The following is a 16901-nucleotide window of genomic DNA, read 5'->3' on the forward strand; positions in this document are numbered from 1 at the left end:
TGGGGGGTTTCAAGACTGGGGAGGGTCAGAATGTGAATGAGGGCGTCTCTGTGTGTGATGGGGGCGAAGAAAGGAATGAGTGCGCTGGGAGGTGAGGAGCAGTGCAGTCGGGGCTCCGGAGGAGTTGGGGTGGGGCAGTTCCCCGCAGGGCCGCGGGAAGGAAGAGCTGGAGGTAGAGCCGCCAGGAACTGACCAATTGGAAGAAAGCCCATATTTGTACCCAGGAGCCTGCAAATTCCTCGGGGCTCAGATATCCGCCCCTTCTCCCTCCCCCTTTCCCCGCCCGCCCCGGGCATAAAAGGCGCCAGGTGAGGCCCTCGCCATTCCTCTCGCCTACCGCTGCTCCTCTGACCAGTGTCGCCCGAGTCCTCCTTCGCCATGACTTCCTACAGCTATCGCCAGTCGTCCGCCACCTCGTCCTTCGGGGGCCTGGGCGGCGGCTCCCTGCGCCTCGGGGCGGGAAGTGCCTTCCGCGCGCCCAGCATCCACGGGGGCTCGGGCGGCCGCGGCGTGTCTGTGTCCTCCGCCCGCTTCGTGTCCTCGTCCTCCGGGGGCTACGGCGGGGGCTACGGCGGGACCTTCGGCAGCAGCTTTGGGGCCCGGTCCGACGGGCTGCTGGCGGGCAATGAGAAGCTCACCATGCAGAACCTCAACGACCGCCTGGCCTCCTACCTGGACAAAGTGCGCGCCCTGGAGGAGGCCAACGGCGACCTGGAGGTGAAGATCCGGGATTGGTACCAGAAGCAGGGGCCCGGGCCGGCCCACGACTACAGCCACTACTTCAAAACCATCGAGGAGCTGCGGGAGAAGGTGGGCGGCGGCCCAGCTGCGGGAGGTGCACCTGTAGCGCAAACCTGGCCAGCCCCGCGGGCCGGGCGAGGCCGGAGGAGGGACCCGCGCCACCACCCGGCCGGGCGGGAGCTAGCCCGTTAGAAGGTGGGAGGGCCGCAGGGTGGGGCCGAGAGCAGGGGCAGGTAAGGAGGGGTTGGACAATGGGGCAGGAAGTGGAGGTCTAGGTATCGGGAAGGGGGCGGGTTAGTGGGTGGGGTGTGCCGAGGCGGCGGGGGCGGGGCTGGTGGGTGGGGAGGCCTGGGAGATGGGGTCCGGAGGAGTGGGAGGAGGTGGGACCAGGCTGTAGGCTGCCCAGGGGCCTTGGCTGGGGGCGCAGTTGCAGCAGGGACAAGCAGGAATTTGGCCTGAGAGGAATGCAGTCCACCCCGGGCCGAACCTACCCTCTGCTGCCCCCGGTATGGGCCCGTCTGCATTCCTTTTCTCTGGTGGGGCAGCTCTGGTTTCCATCAGGCTCAGGCTGAAGCCCCTCCTGCCCCGCCCGGGCTGGGGGCAGGAGGGCACCGCATAGTTAGAAACTTCAGAAAAGAATGGGAGGGGACATATGCTAATGGCCTAAGGATCTGGTAAAGGCGAGATAACACACGCAGAGCCACCCCCCCCCCCCCCCCCGCCTCAGCCCCGTCCTTTTCGGGGTTGGGGGTGCTGGAGCCATAGGTCTAACAGGGAGCCCCTAAAGGCATGCAGGGTGACTGGAAGAAATATATCAGTAACCAGCGGGACATGTAATGATCCCACGTGCTGGGGCTCCAAACATGCAGCTCCCCACGATGTCGCCCAGTGCTGGCCAGGTGCTGGGTGCCTCGAGCATGGAGCAGGTTAACCAGACGTGTGGACAAGGAGGGACAGCTAGAGTGGTAAACAACAAAATAGAATACTGCTTACACACTTTAAATTGTAACCTGACAATAATACATTTTACCATGTATCTTCTTCACCCATTCTCTGTCCTACACACACCCAAAATGGAAGCAAATTTCCTTTTTTTTTTTTTTTTTAAGATTTTATTTATTTATTTGACAGACACAGCGAGAGAGGGAACACAAGCAGAGGTAGTGGGAGGGCGAGCAGCAGGCTTCCCTGCCTGGTGCAGGGAGCCAGGACCCTGGGAAGTTCAACGACTGAGAAAGCCTGGCTCCCCCTACTTTTCTTTTTTTTTTTTTCTTTTCTTTCTTTCTTTCTTTCTTTCATTGATTTATTTATTTGAGAGAGAGAGAGAGGTGTGGGTAGGGACAGAGGGAGAGGGAGAGAGTTTCCTCAAGCAGATTCCCCTCTGAGTGTGAAGCCCTGTGCAAGGTTCCATCCCAGGACCCTGAAATCATGACCTGAGCAAAGCCCAGGTGCCCTAGCGAAACTTTCTTGAAACAATACTTACTGTACTGTGGGTGATCTCATATTTTATATTCTGTTCAAGTTCATTAAATAAACTATGCAAATTACCTCCCAGTACAATGACTAATGAGTCATGACTTGCTCTTTGAAAAACATAAACCCAAGTACCTTAATCAATGGCGTAAATATGTCCATCACAGCAGAGGGATTTCAGGCCGGGGTGAACTTGGACAAGGAATCCTGAGCTTCATTTCTTGCCTCTATAAAATAGGCATACCCACTGACCTGGCGTGAAAGATGAGGGGCAAAGTGCTTGGCACATAACTGATACCCAAGAAATGGGACTTTCCTGAGGCAGAATGTGCTTTGAATGGGGCTATGGACAAAAGGACCCCAACACTGCATCTGGTCGGCAGATCGCTAGACACTGCCTCCCATAAGACCATTTAGAGTTTCCCTGGGTACAGTTCTCAGACACTTTCCTCCCAGACTTACCTCCCTGTCCTCCTGCACCCGTGCTCTACTGTTGGCTCAGCGTCCCTGATGATGGTTTCTCTTGCTGCAGCTCCCGGGCCTGGACTGATTTCGAGACCTCCCAGAGAGCTGGCCAACGGACGGCTGAGACATGGCTGGGCTTTGGTCTCTAGGGATTAGAGGCATACTCATTTGCTCTCCTCTCTTTCCTAGGAAGAAAGGGGGTGGGCAGTGCCAGTACACTAAACTGGTGCCAACTTCCTGCCTCTTATCTTCCAGATTCTTGGTGCCACCATCGAGAACTCCAAGATTGTCCTGCAGATTGACAATGCCCGTCTGGCTGCAGATGACTTCCGAACCAAGTGAGTATGTTTGCCTTGGTGGGTTGCTGAAGCCGGGGCAGAGAAGGAGGGGCGATCCCAGGTCCTTTGGGGGCTTAGTGCAGTGGGGGGACCAGACTCTGTCCTCACTCCCCCTAGGTGGCATGAAGCAACTGCCCCCCATGGACTCCTGAACCCTGCGGGAGATGCGGGGAAGTCTTCAGGGGTTCAGAGGAAATGCTGCTCTGACCATATCTATTTCCTTTGAAAGGTTTGAGACGGAGCAGGCCATGCGCATGAGTGTGGAGGCTGACATCAACGGCCTGCGGCGGGTGCTGGACGAGCTGACCCTGGCCAAGAGTGACCTGGAGATACAGATCGAGAGCCTGAAGGAGGAGCTGGCCTACTTGAAGAAGAACCATGAGGAGGTGGGTTTCAGGTTGGGCCATCTCTCCATCCCACCCCAACTTCCCAGGGCTGAAGACATTTTTATCCTGTATCTTCTTGACCTTGGCCGTACCTGCTGCACCCTCGGTATGGCCCCGGGTGTGGAGCGGGGCTCCCAGGGCTCCAGCAGTGGATGGACGGTCCACTAGTTTGTCTTGTCGGTGGTGCTGGCTCTGAGGTCTGCCCCTGAACCAGCCCCTTCCATCTGGGGAATGGGGGAGTGATCTGGCCCAGGCCCAGCAGGCTCTGGGCTCTAACATGCCCATCTCTGCTGTGTCTTTCCAGGAAATCAGTGTCCTGAGAGGCCAGGTCGGGGGCCAGGTCAGCGTGGAGGTGGATTCCGCTCCAGGCATCGACCTTGCCAAGATCCTGGGTGACATGAGAAGCCAGTATGAGGTCATGGCTGAGAAGAACCGAAAAGATGCTGAAGCCTGGTTTATCAGCCGGGTACGCAGTGGGTAGCAGGTGTCCTTGGGGGAGGTGGCAGGGAGAGAAAGCTTCATGCTCTCAGGCAGAGTTCTGCCTCAGTGCTCATTCCTTCTGCCTCTTCTCTTCTTGCAGACCGAGGAGCTGAATCGGGAGGTGGCTGGCAACACAGAGCAGCTGCAGATAAGCAAGTCGGAGGTCACGGATCTGCGGCGCACCCTCCAGGGTCTGGAGATCGAGCTGCAGTCTCAGCTAAGCATGGTCCGTATGCCCAGTCCAGTGGGATGCATAATGGAGCCCACGAAGCCTTGCATGGCCTGGGCTGTGGCTGTGCCCCTGCCCTCTCCGGGAACTAGTCTCCCCTGAGTCTCTTTCCCTCTCCCTCTCCTCAGAAAGCTGCTCTGGAAAGCACGCTGGCGGAAACAGAGGCCCGCTTTGGAGTCCAGCTGGCCCAGATCCAGACTCTGATCAGCACCCTGGAGGCCCAGCTGAGTGAGGTGCGTGCGGACACTGAGCGCCAGAACCAGGAGTACCAGCAGCTCATGGACGTCAAGTCTCGGCTGGAGCAGGAGATCGCCACCTACCGCAGCCTGCTGGAGGGCCAGGACGCCCAATACAACAACTTGCCCACCCCCAAGGCACTCTGAGTCCAGCACCTCCTGGCTTCCCGCTCTCCTGCAGAGGGGACCCCTGGGTAGGGCCGTGGGAAGGGAGGGACCTTACCCCTGACTCTTTCCCCTGACCTGCCAATAAAGTTTTATGGCTTGAGGATGGTTGTTGGGTTTGGTTTTTTTTTTTTGGTCGTTAGAGATGGGCCAGAACTTCTTGAGCCTGTTTTGGTTTTATTTAGATCAGAGTGCACCCTGCCTGTCCCAGGGGCCGGTGGGAGGGTGCTCACTAGCAGCTACTGTAGGGTAATTCCTGTTTGCGGAACTCTTTGTCTATTTAACCTCCTGTTCTTTAAAACAGGCTTGTGAAACAAGCATTGCTCCCCCGGCTCCCGCCCATTTTTGAAAGATTTATTTATTTGAGAAAGAGAGAGGGAGAGCGTGAAAACAAGGGTAGTGTGCATGACTGGGGTGGGGGTGGCAGAGGGAGAGAATCCAATCCCTAGGCAGACTCCCTGCTGAGCACAGAGCCCAGCGCAGGGCCAGGTCCCAGGACCCAGGAGATCATGACCTGAGGCGAAACCAAGAATCAGAAGCTCAACAGGCTGAGCCACCCAGGCACCCCACATTGGCGCCATTTATGGATGGGTAAAGTAAGGGTCAGCGATTAAGTGTTTTGTTATATATGTGACTCTTCTAACATGGCAAAGGTGGGATTTGAAACTGGGTTTTTTTTTTTCTCTTCAGGTTCAGTTTTCTCTCCACTTCACTTCCTCATGGGTTGGTATATATTTATGTGTCTGAAACTAATGCTTAATTGAGCACCTAGTATATAACCATTTGATCAAACAACCCTAAAAGGCAGTTCAGATGAGTAACATCTTATAGAGCAAGAAACAGGTTCAGAGAGGGTAAGTAACTTGTCAAAGGTCACACAGTGACTTAATGGCAGAGCCAGGACCAGAAACAAAGTTTCCTGATGGTGCCACCCTATACCCCAGTCTCCTGGGATTGATGCACCTTATGCCAGATCCTTAGTACCTGTCAGTTTTGCTCCATGTGAGGGTCTGGGACTGCAGTCCTCTGGGCCAGGTCCTATCGATCCATTCCTCCACCTAACCGAAGGAGAGCCTGGGGTTTTGTGGGTCAGAGCCTGAGTGATGGGGGCAGGCCTCCCACTTAGAAAGCCAAAGAGGGTATACCTGTTGGTGTGTGTGTGTGTGCATGCACTAACACATTCATCCATCCCTGGGCAGCCCCACAGAAGCCCCTTACGCCCACCACCAGCTCATACCTGGGCCCAGAGCCCGGAACGGGACCCAGCTGTGACCCAGACCTCCCGTACAGACCCCCAACCTGGCTTGCCTGAAGTTGGTCCCAGGCCAGCAAAGGAACCTAAGTCCCAGCTTCTCGGTCTAACTCTGCCCTTGTGTGGGTATGGTCTTGCCTCTGTGGTTTACAGTTCAGCTGCCAAGAACTGAGGCCAATTAAAGGTGAATAAGTAGTCCCACTTCCCCTTGGCTGAGAGGTTCAGGCTGAGTGGGTCTGTTAGGCCCCATGGATCTGTCTGATCCTGTGCTGGAGGAGGCTGGGGGGGAAACACTGCACCCTGTGCCCTCTGAAGGTCTCTTGGAGGGGCACACGTGGCCGCCGAGAGTGCCCAGCGCTGTACCAAGGAGGCTGAGATCCAGTCGTACCCTGTGCTGAGGACCCTGAAGGAGGCGCTCTTGTTGCCAGTTTCCTATGGGTCTTAGAGACGTTCCTTAACTCGCTTCTGGTCACAGAACTGGGGACCCCAGAGCCCAGCTCTTCCTTCCCTCCTTGGGCCAGGAGCTCCTTCGGCCCCTCCCTAGCTATTCTGCTGTGGCCTCCGGCACCCACAGCCACACCCCGCCCCTGCTTAATGTTAGAGGTCTGGCTCACCCCCAGGCTGGGACTGCCCAGATACTTGTCCCCTGTTCATGAAAGTCTCTGTTGTCACAGCTGAAACCCTTCCCTATACCCCAGAGGCCCCTGGAATGTGGCTGTGGGGCGGGCTCTGGGCCCCACACAGGTGGGACAGGTGACCGGGTAGCAGGTCTGGATGTCAGGAATGAAGCCTTCCTTTGTGTGTGTGTGTGGGGGGGGGAGGTGGGGGGAGGCAAGAGCTGGGACACTTGTCTGTCTCAGTTACGGAGCTGAAACCAGGGGTGCCCTGTTGACAGAGAGGCTGGGATGGAGAAGAGGGAGAGGGAGGGAAGGAGAGAGGAGGGGAGAGGATTCAGGGGGCGGGTCTTTCCCTCCTTGCTGGTCCTTGTGACCGCTTCAGTTTGCGGAGCGTTTCCTGTCAGTCACAGGCATCGCTCTACCCCTTCGGGGCAGACAGGGCGGGGGTTATTCCCATTTTCCAGATTGGTAGACTGAGGCTGAGAGCAGCAGCTGGATTACTAAGTAAGCCACATACCTAATAGAGGAGGAATTATCCAGGCCCCGGGGAGTGGGGAGTGAGGCTGGATGTCGAGGACCGAGCTGCTGCTGTGTGTCACTGGATGCTCAGTGGCACTCCCCAGTAAAACTGAGTGTTAATGGCTCCATTGTCTTTTTGTGTATTCCGGCAATACACACACTGTAATTGACCATCTCAGCCATGGTTAAGCGGGCAGTTCTGTGGCCTGAAGTCCGTTCACGTATGGTGCCACCAGCATCGCCGTGCGTGCTCAGGACGGTTTCCATTTTGTAAAACCAAAACTCTAAATCTGTTAAACAGTTAACTCCTTCTGTTGTTCGGACTATCCTGAGTTCCTCATATATGTGGAAAGATGGCCCAACGTTAAGTTGGGAACCTGGCTCAGAGAGGTAGTCACACCCAGAGGTGGAGTCCAGCCCAGGCTTTTCCACTGGGCTGCACATGCCATCCCCAGGAGAGAAGGCCCCGGGGACGGCACGTCTGCAGTGGGCCAAGGACAGAAACTGGCACAGCGTCCTGGGCGTGCTGCCTGGGGCAGGGCCCTGGGCTGCAGCCTGGGCTGGAGCCAAACAGAGCTGGGTCCCCACCCTTGCCCAGCCTCCCCATCTGGGGCTAATGAGCCCAAGACCTTGAGCTCACAGGAGCTGTTTGCATTGAAAACAGGGATCTGTGACTGGGGCAGCTGCCACGCCAGATAGCGTGTGAGAGCCATCTCTCGAGGGGTGCTAGAGGGGAGTCAGAGTGCAGAAGAGGGGCTGGCTGGGGCCCAGCCCTTGCGCAGCCTGGGGCGATGGCGTGTAATCATTCCCTTGTTAATTGCTGGGGCCGTGATGTCTGCAGAGGCTTTAATGAGCTGAGGCTGATCTGAGTTTGATTATTTTTCTTTCGGAGGAAAAGACAATACCCACCCACCCACGAGACAATACCGCCCTGTCTGCGCTCAGTGCTCAGAGGCCGGCTCATCCACCCCCACTCACCTCGGCCTGAGCTCCTTCTTGTACCACCCCAGCTCGCAGGGGAACCCCAGGTCCTGAGCCCCACTGTCTGCTTCTTTAGAAGATAGGGAGGCAGGAGGAGGCAGGCTGGGGGCTCTCAGGCCTCTGGTGGAAGCTGAGAGTGCCCCTTGCCACCGGAACATGCCACGGGTTTCACAGGTAGTAACTGATGGAGCCAGGATTTGAACCGCCGGAGGGACTCCAGAGCTCACTGCACGTCAGCTCTGGACCAAGTATCCTTCTGATTCTTCAGATCAGCTTTGCTTCCCTCCCTAGCACCCCCGCTCCCCTGGAGCCCTGGAGCCGGTGCCGGCTGGCCAGGATTTATATATTATGTATCCCTGAAACAGGCCCCTGGTCATTCAGCTTCCCTCTCTGGCCTCAGTGTCCTTCTCTGAGAAGAGGTGTCTTCCAATCTGCCTGCCAGGCGTCCCCGAATCCTCCCTCCCAACACTCAGGCACATAGAGCCCTCGGAGTCAGGTCCCTCCCCAGCCCCAAAGCGCTTGATGGGACAAAAGGAGTTCATGTGGCCCTGCTCTGCAGGAACATGCCTCCCTCTGGAGAAGGCAGGGGTTTTCTGGACTGTGCTTCAGTCTTATCTGCAGAGGTTTGCCCCGACGCGTCCCGGGAGCAAGCAAAGGTTCAGGGACATGTGCGGTTGGCAGGTGGCGGGATTATCAATCAGCGCCTTGTCAGCCCTGAGCCTCCTGGCCTTTGTGAGAGTGCCAGGCCAACGGGGCTGGGGGCTGGGCGGGGGGGGGGGGGGGAAGGGGAAGAGGCTTGGTGGAGGAGAGTCCTGACCTGTCAGGGAAGTGACATGTGTAGGCCTCTCTGATCACCTTAGTTGGAAATTGACCCATGACCTCCCACCCAGCCTGTCCCCAGAAGCCCTGCAAAGCTTCCCCCCACTCATCCCCCCACCCCCAGGCCACTGCTTTCCCTGGAGTCTGAGAGTGGGACAACACAGAGCACTCTCCCCAAACTGAGAGAGGGGAGCTAGCCGCCTTGCGGGGAGGGTCCTGGCCTGGTGGCAGCAGAGAAGTCTGGTGAGGACAGATGGGGCCTGAGCTGCTCCACCCCTGGGAGCTGTAGGGTGACACGGCTTTGCTCCCCGCTACTCTCCCCACTACTCGCTACTCTCCAGGTTCTCCCAGAGTGTGGAGATAACCTGCCAGCGAAGTGTTAAAACCATGGCCCTGGGGGCAAAACACCATTCATTCTGAATCATCTCTTTTGTTGCATTGAAAAAAAAAGAAAGAGAGACTCCACTTCAGCCTTGAAGAGGTGTGCAGGCAGTCCCGTTTGAACAAGGGAGTTGGCCTCCCTTTGGGGGAGGAGACACGGTCCCACAACCTCCTCGGAGGGGTATATAAGGAGCCCCAGGCTGGGGGGTGACAGGGCAGCGCTCCGCTCTCAGCCCAGCCTCCTCCTCGCCAGCGCCTCTGTGCTTGCTGAGAACTCCCCAGCCACCCAGCCATGAGCACCACATTTCTGCAGACCTCTTCTTCCACCTTTGGGGGTGGCTCTACCAGGGGGGGCACCCTCCGGGTTGGGGGAGGCGGTTTTGGTGGGGGGAGTCTCTGTGGGGGCGGTGGAAGCCGCACTATTTCGGCTTCTTCTGCTAGGTTCGTCTCCTCGGGGTCAGGAGGGGGCTATGGGGGCGGCATGAGCTGCGGCTTCGGTGGAGGGGCTTGTAGTGGTTTTGGGGGTGGCCTTGGAGGTGGCTTTGGTGGGAGTTTTGGCGGTGGCTTCGGTGACTACGGTGGTGGTGATGGAGGCCTCCTTTCTGGCAATGAGAAGATCACTATGCAGAACCTCAACGACCGCCTGGCCTCCTACCTGGAGAAGGTGCGGGCCCTGGAGGAGGCCAACACAGAGCTGGAGGTCAAGATCCGGGACTGGTACCAGAAGCAGAGCCCCAGCAGCCCGGAGCGGGACTACAGCCCCTACTTCAAGACCATTGAGGAGCTCCGTGACAAGGTGAGTCCTCAGGTGGCAGGGAGACGGGAGCAGGTGGCTGGTGCTGATGTCTGTAACATCAGCGCTCCAGTTGCCTCAAGGAAATGCTTTCCTGCCTGGGCAGTGAGTGTCGGTGTATAGCTTGGAGAGCAGGGAGCGCTTTCCCGGTGGGGATGCTGGCACACATCCGCTCCATCTGGTGGTGTGGGAAGATCCCAAGACTGGTCAGGACCAGGGGGTCCGAGGTGGGGGCAGTGACACACGCCAGCAGGGCTCTGCATCCAGTCCCTCTTTGCTTCTTTTGCAAGAATGGTTAAGTGTTGCCTCAGGAGCCCAGAAGGTCAGGACCACCTGCCTCACCCTTTGAGGATATCTTTGGTGCCCAAAGCAGTATTCGGGCTTAGAATACCTCGAACTCATGATGTGCTCTGCCTGTCACTTACTCACCCTTCCAGCCCACTTGGACTAGTTTCCTCAGCTGCAGCATGCCTTTCTGACCTGCCCTCTGGGGTTCTCCTGGCTGTGGGGATGTTCTGTGGGTCCATGGCTGTGTCCAGGTGTGCTGGAGTCCAGTGACCGGGGCAGGCTGGTGGACTATCCCTGAGAGGGCTATTGTTAGAGCCCCCTGAACCCCACCACAGCCCCTCCTGGCCAGACAGTTCCCACGGGGGAGTCTGGGCACTCTGGATTCCTTGGTCTTTCACGGCCAAGGAAGGGTGGCGTGCAGGAAGACCTCATGTGGGTACTTGAGGGGCGTCTGAACTCTGTCTTGGGGAGCCTACAGGCTTCTGGGTCTGGTGTCAGTGGGGAGACTGTCGGCCAGGGGTCTGACCTGGGGCACAGGGTGGGGAGACACCAGGCAAGACAGAACACTGCTCCAGGGGCCGACTCCCTGTCTCCTGCAGATCCTGGCGGCCACCATTGACAACAACCGGGTCATCCTGGAGATCGACAACGCCCGGCTGGCGGCGGATGACTTTAGGCTCAAGTGCGCTCCTGCCTCCTTTCCCCTCCTGGATACCCCGCCTCCCCGCCTCCCTTCTCGGCCTTCTTTCCTTCCTGCAGCTCCAACAGCCCCTTCCTTCCTCTGGGCTCCCTCTCTCTTCCCAGGTACGAGAACGAGCTGGCCCTGCGCCAGAGCGTGGAGGCCGACATCAACGGTCTGCGCCGGGTGCTGGACGAGCTGACCTTGGCCAAGACCGACCTGGAGATGCAGATTGAGGGCCTGAACGAGGAGCTGGCCTACCTGAAGAAGAACCACGAGGAGGTGAGGGTTGGCAGGGCTGCTGGAGGTGGGAGGCAGAGTGGGGCCCCGGCACCTCCTTCTAGTTAGCAGAAGGGCTTAGTGGTTCAGATATGCTCCCCTCTAGCAAAACAGGGATCCCCATGGAGAACAAGGGGTATTATCCTTTGGGGACCCAGGACCCCTTTCCTTCTCAGATCCATAGCTGGGCCAGGGGGCCAGTGTGACCTGCTGTCTTGATTTGTGTCATGAGCTCAGACAGGGGGTTACACTGTCTTGAGGTCCTCCTGTAGCATCTGGCAAGGAAGAGAGGCCCTCAGAGCCAAGGGGCCCACGTGATTGAACCTCTTCACCTTCAGCAGGAAACAGAGGCTGGGGTGGGTACACAGGAATGCGAAGGGTGTGCAGTGAGTTAGGGACAAAGCCAGGATGGGCCTGTGGGAACCTAGGCTCCCAGCTCTCCCGTCAGCCCGCTGTCCCTAAACGGGCCCTGTCCACCCTGCAGGAAATGAAGGAGTACGGCAGCCAGCTGGCCGGCCAGGTCAACGTGGAGATGGACGCGGCACCAGGCGTGGACTTGACCCGCGTGCTGGCCGAGATGAGGGAGCAGTATGAGGCCATGGCGGAGAAGAACCGACGGGACGCCGAGGCCTGGTTCTTCAGCAAGGTGGGCCTGACCTCGCAGCCCTGCCCCAGCTCCCCAGGTCTCCTAGGATGCCTGTGGGCTTCACTGGTCTTGTGTGTGACCCACAGACAGAGGAGCTGAACAAGGAGGTGGCCTCCAACACAGAGATGATCCAGACCAGCAAGACGGAGATCACAGACCTGAGGCGCACGATGCAGGGGCTGGAGATCGAGCTGCAGTCCCAGCTCAGCATGGTAGGGCCACCTGCCCCCCAGCTCACCTGCAGCCTGCCCCAGCCTGCCCCAGTGCCACCTGGCCTTTCCCATCATCCAGGGCTGGTTAAGTCTTGGGTTCCCAAGCCCCGGCCAAGGGGCTCCCCTGTCCTCCATTCAATGCTGGTTCACATGCTGCGGCAGCTTCTTTCCTGGCCTGATAAGTCTGTTGATCTGCTGCCCGCCCCCAGAAAACCGGGCTGGAGGGCTCACTGGCTGAGACGGAGTGCCGCTATGCCACACAACTGCAGCAGATCCAGGGGCTCATCAGCAGCCTGGAGGCCCAGCTGAGCGAGCTCCGCAATGAGATGGAGTGCCAGAACCAGGAGTACAAGACGCTGCTGGACATCAAGTCGCGGCTGGAGCAGGAGATCGCCACCTACCGCAGCCTGCTGGAGGGCCAGGACGCCAGGTGGGGGCGAGAGTGCAGGGGGGAGGGATGAGGGAGGGGCCGGCTGGTCTTCCCCGGACAGCAGTGGGACAGCGAAAAGGAAGCGGATGGGGTGTTAGTGTGATTCGGAATCTATCTGCTTGAGGGTGGCAGGTGTGGACAGGCTTTCAGGATGTCCCAGCCTCTAGAGAAGTCACATGTGCGGCTGGTGGTGGGGGCCGCTGGAGTGGATTGCTTGGCCAGCCACCGGGGACTCCCTTCCGGAGACCCGGGCTCACGCCCTTCTCTTACATCAGCTTCCCCTCTCTTTCAGGATGGCTGGCATTGGCGCCAGAGAAGGTAAGAAGGCTTCAGGCTTCCTGAGTGGGGTGGCAAGGGGGCTGTTGAAGCCACCGTTCCCTCTGGAATGGGCTGGAAGGAGAAAGACACCCAACATGCCAGTTGGGCAGGGACACGCCCATCTACATCTCTTCCACAGGGACCCTCTATCAGCCCCAGCAGAGTGGGGGTTAAAGATTTCTTGAGAACCTTTCAGCTTGAGCAGGCTTTGTCAAAGGAATAGCTTCCCAGGGCCCACTCAGGGCCCACCTTCTTGCATTTAATGCTAAGAGGCCCCCAGTCACTTCCTGTTCACTTGCAGTTAAATCCCTGGCTTTCTTGCTCACTGCGGGGCATAACTTGCTACCAGCTGCCTCTATGATGAGTGACTCAACACCAGACCTCCTGGCCACTCTGGAAGGATTGGCCAGTGGCCATTCTCCAGGGTGCTGTCCAGTTCTCCCTGAGCTTAGCCAAGGTCCTGGCTGCCTTGGGAGGGAGAAAAGTGAGGGTCCCCCACTCTGAAGCTTGCTCCTTCTTCCTACAGCATCCCTGGGAGGCAGTGGCGGCGGCAAAGTTCGCATCAATGTCGAGGAGACAGTGGATGGGAAGGTGGTTTCTTCTCGCAAGAGAGAGGTCTGAGTGCCCGGTCTAGCAGAGATGTCCCTCGTCACCTCCCCGCTTCCCAGGCTGAGTGGAGGACTGGCTAGAGGGGCCAGAAGAGCAAACCCTAGTCCCTGCTTTCAAAGGGTGAAGCCCTCTTTGTTGAGTGCTCCCCCTCCCACTCCCCTCCAGCTCTCCCCATCTGCTTTTGAGCAGCAACGGGCAGGAAGCCGCTGGATTGTGTAACAAGGTTGTTTGTGCCATGTGTCCATGCAATAAAGAATTGCTTTTCTTTTTGCAAATATCTTTGGTAGTATGTCCAGTTTTTCTTGTTGGGGACCTTGTGGGTCTAGGACTCACAGGCTGACATCTCTTTTTACTTTGGCTTTTTCCCTGTATGGTCTTAATTCACTCTTTGGGGTGCCTAGGGCACCTAGGACCAACTCAGGCTGCACAGGTGACTTGCTGTTCTGGCTTATTCCAACCAGTGGTCATGGAAGCAGGAGTTGGGGTTATCCTCAGAACATCTGGGTGCACCCAACACTGTACTTGTCGCTTTGAACAATTATTTACCAAACAATTGACTGTATAGATTGTATTGGTTCACCCTTGTGTGGGTTGGCACTGTGCTAGGCAACCCCACCCATGGGTCTTGTTTAATGTGATTGTGGGTGGTCAGGATTTATGATTCCCATCTGAGAGATGAGGAAGTCAGAGAGGTGAATGACTTTGCCAGGGACCTCATGGATTATAGTGAACAACAGGGCTGGGACTGGCCCCATATCTGCATGACTCAAAGTCCACCGCTTGTTCCGGGAGCCCAGGCCTTAGCCCTTCACAGGTCATTGCCAGGACCTTCCTCCTTATTTCTGGCCCTCCCACATGTGTTCCTAGAACCTCCCTTTTTTTCCCCTCCAGGCACACCTGACCTCCAGAGTGACTGAGCCACCCAACATCTCTGCCTTCTGCAAAGAGGGACCTTATCCACCCTCTCACCCCCTGAAGTCACAATCTCCTTCCCATAAAGCAATTAAGGGGAAATCAGAGGGAAAGACACCAACTCCAGGAAGCCCTCCAAGATTTTTCCAAGCTTAAGTCCAAAGAAACATCAACCCCTATTGTCCTCCTCAGTCCAAACCCTGCTCCTGATCCCCCATACCCAGCATCTCTGACCTTGGGCTCACTGGAGCAGCCACATTCACACACACTTAATTTGCTGCCTCAGGTCTGACACTGGTTCCTCAGGGATTCATAACCCCAGACAGAGGGCAAGGAATGAGGAAGCCGAGAACTCTCGGTGCTGTGGCTGGGCTAGGCTCTGGTGAGGACTGAGGGGAGAGGGAAAACCGGTTTCTTAGTCCTGCTGGGAAGAGGAGGTTGGAGTTTCCTCTCTTCTCCTGAGAGTCAGATCATTTTCGGGGGGAGATTCAGGCCCTCTGAGAGGACCTCCATGAGTCTTGCTGGGTGAAACTCCTTGTCCAGCAATCCTGTTTGGAGAGGGCAGGGCACCTGTTTTTTTTTTCTGGGGAAGATTTAATCTAGAATACATCTCCTGAGTACACACTCTGAGGCCAGACTTCTCTGGGGCTGGAGGAACAAAACAGAACTTATTAAACATCTACACTATGCAGGGCTCTGGGCAGAGCATTCAATGGATAGCATCTGATTTGCTCCCCCAGAGGTTTTGTAAAAGTGTGGTATTGAGGGCATGAGCCAGGAATCCGTGAGGCTAGGCCTGGGACTGGTCTCTCTGCGTTCAAACCTTTGCTTTTTCCTGGATGTCGTGCAGGTCACGGAAACTGGCAACATATTTCTTTCTTTTCCTTCTTTCTTTCCTTCCTCCTTCCTTCCTTCCTTCCTTCCTTCCTTCCTTCCTTCCTTCCTTCCTTTAAAGATTTTATTTATTTATTTGACAGAGATCACAAGTAAGTGGAGAGGAGGGTGGGGGGGGGGAAGCAGGCCCCCTGCTGAGCAGAGACCCCCCCCCAATGTGGGGCTGGATCCCAAAACCCCAGGATCATGACCTGAGCCAAAGGCGGAGGCTTTAACCCACTGAGCCACCCAGGTGGCTCTGGCAACATCTTTCTTAGGAGGGTGTGTTAATCTGAAGCCCCTTTCTTCACCTCTTGGGAAGCCTGTTCAAATGTCATCCAGCCATTACTGCTAAAAAGATCATTCTCAGTCTCTCGCAGACAGGGCTTAAGCTCCTGATGAAGCTGTCATGTCCCTGACATCCTGAAAACGGCCAGACCCCTTCCTGGGTCTCCCAGGCCCAACGGCCTGATTGCTGCTCCTGCTTCACTGGCCTCCGGGGCTCTCTTGAGGAGTCTCAGATCTTCAAAGCAACCCACCAAGGGTTTCCTCAGCCCGTAGTTTGCCAAAATAACCTCTGCAAAGCTGCAGAGACGCAAGGTGGGGTTTCCCCCCTCATCCAGCGGGCTTTCTCTCAGGCCAGACCCTGGGCTGGAGAGGGGAAGCTGCTTCTGTTCCCTTGGAGGGCCCATTCCTGCTCTCCAGGGATCCTGGGATCCGAGAGAGGTCCTTGGACTTGCTGTATCCTGTTTCCTGCCTGACCCTGGAGAGAGACGCTCACACCCCAAGATAGCTTGTTCCTGGCTGAGCCCTTTAAGTAGTCTTTGGGCAGAGATGGCCCGCCTTCTGCCTGCCCCTGGGCTGAGGTCAGGCTTGGTTTCCAACCAATCTGGGAAGCAGGCAGCAGGCCTCCCTTCCCCCTGAGAGAGAGGCTAGCTTTGGGGCCAGGCCTTAGGGACGTAGGCTAGTCTCAGGCGAGGCTAGTCTTCCCAGAGCAGGCACAGGGACATGACTACGCAGCTCCCTGGGGACTTTGCCAGGTCCCTGACCCTCTCCAGGTCTCAGTGTCCTCAGCTTTAAACTGGGGAGGCTGGCTGGACCAGACTCAAGGTTCTCTATGAGTTCATCTGTATCGTGGGACCTCCGAGGGGAACCTGGCCTGTGAGATCGGTGACAGCAGGGGCAGTGTCTCCTCCTTGCACTTCTGAGCTCTCGGAGTGGGAGCTTCATAAATATTTGTTGAATTAATGCATGACCTTGCTTCTCCTTTGTTTTTTCCTGCCTTAGACATGGCTCTGGACATTCCCTAGTGTGGGCCTGTATTTGGGTGAGTGTGGGCCTGGTGGTCACCTGTCCCTGCACAGGCAGCTGACAGCATAGGGGGAAATCAGGGGTTGGCAGCTTCTTCCATGAGATTTGCGGCGGGGATGACCCCACTGGATACTTGTCTTGGTCTCCATTTCCTCTCCCCTAAAGCCAGCAAAGTCTCCCTGAACCTGCTTCTTAGGCATTTGATAGCTTCCCTCTGCCAGGAGTAGTATTAGGGGCTGCTACTCAAAGACCTTTTCCTCAGGGAATGTAAAGCTGAGTTGGGGAAATAAGATACGAATGCCACCAACTGTCACTTGTCTGGTCCTTGTGGGCACCTTGCTGGCTGAAGGGACCAGAGAGGGAAGCACAGCAAACTGGCCCAGAACGGAGGCCCAGGACAGGTCACGACCCTAGGATGAGTTTGAAATTCCTCCTTTGTAAAAGGAAGAGCCTGGCTAGCAACCTTCTG

General features: G+C 57.0%; 2 protein-coding genes across 2 annotated transcripts; both read left to right on the top strand.

The window, feature by feature from the left end:
* The first annotated feature begins 296 nt into the window (after nt 1-296).
* Nucleotides 297-4617, top strand: KRT19 (keratin 19). The gene is made up of 6 exons (XM_059149440.1): nt 297-810; nt 2935-3017; nt 3247-3403; nt 3708-3869; nt 3984-4109; nt 4241-4617. Exons 1-6 carry the CDS (start codon nt 379-381, stop codon nt 4493-4495), a joined length of 1215 nt encoding a protein of 404 aa, XP_059005423.1. The 5' UTR covers nt 297-378; the 3' UTR covers nt 4496-4617.
* A 4674-nt stretch (nt 4618-9291) lies between these two features.
* On the top strand, nt 9292-13613 carry LOC131816571 (keratin, type I cytoskeletal 15). The gene is made up of 8 exons (XM_059149435.1): nt 9292-9878; nt 10763-10845; nt 10968-11124; nt 11606-11767; nt 11854-11979; nt 12189-12409; nt 12702-12727; nt 13254-13613. Exons 1-8 carry the CDS (start codon nt 9375-9377, stop codon nt 13346-13348), a joined length of 1374 nt encoding a protein of 457 aa, XP_059005418.1. The 5' UTR covers nt 9292-9374; the 3' UTR covers nt 13349-13613.
* The last annotated feature ends 3288 nt before the right edge of the window (nt 13614-16901 follow it).

This window comes from Mustela lutreola, chromosome 15 (assembly GCF_030435805.1).
Source record: "Mustela lutreola isolate mMusLut2 chromosome 15, mMusLut2.pri, whole genome shotgun sequence".
NCBI classification, from domain to species: Eukaryota; Metazoa; Chordata; class Mammalia; order Carnivora; family Mustelidae; genus Mustela; species Mustela lutreola.

Excerpts from the sequence above, each read along its gene's own strand:
- LOC131816571 (XM_059149435.1), top strand. The coding sequence starts at position 9,375 with ATGAGCACCACATTTCTGCAGACCTCTTCTTCCACCTTTGGGGGTGGC. Across the intron at positions 9,879-10,762 it reads TTGAGGAGCTCCGTGACAAG|ATCCTGGCGGCCACCATTGA; the intron begins GTGAGTCCTCAG and ends TGTCTCCTGCAG. Across the intron at positions 12,728-13,253 it reads TGGCATTGGCGCCAGAGAAG|CATCCCTGGGAGGCAGTGGC; the intron begins GTAAGAAGGCTT and ends TTCTTCCTACAG.
- KRT19 (XM_059149440.1), top strand. The coding sequence starts at position 379 with ATGACTTCCTACAGCTATCGCCAGTCGTCCGCCACCTCGTCCTTCGGG. Across the intron at positions 811-2,934 it reads TCGAGGAGCTGCGGGAGAAG|ATTCTTGGTGCCACCATCGA; the intron begins GTGGGCGGCGGC and ends CTTATCTTCCAG. Across the intron at positions 3,018-3,246 it reads GCAGATGACTTCCGAACCAA|GTTTGAGACGGAGCAGGCCA; the intron begins GTGAGTATGTTT and ends TTCCTTTGAAAG.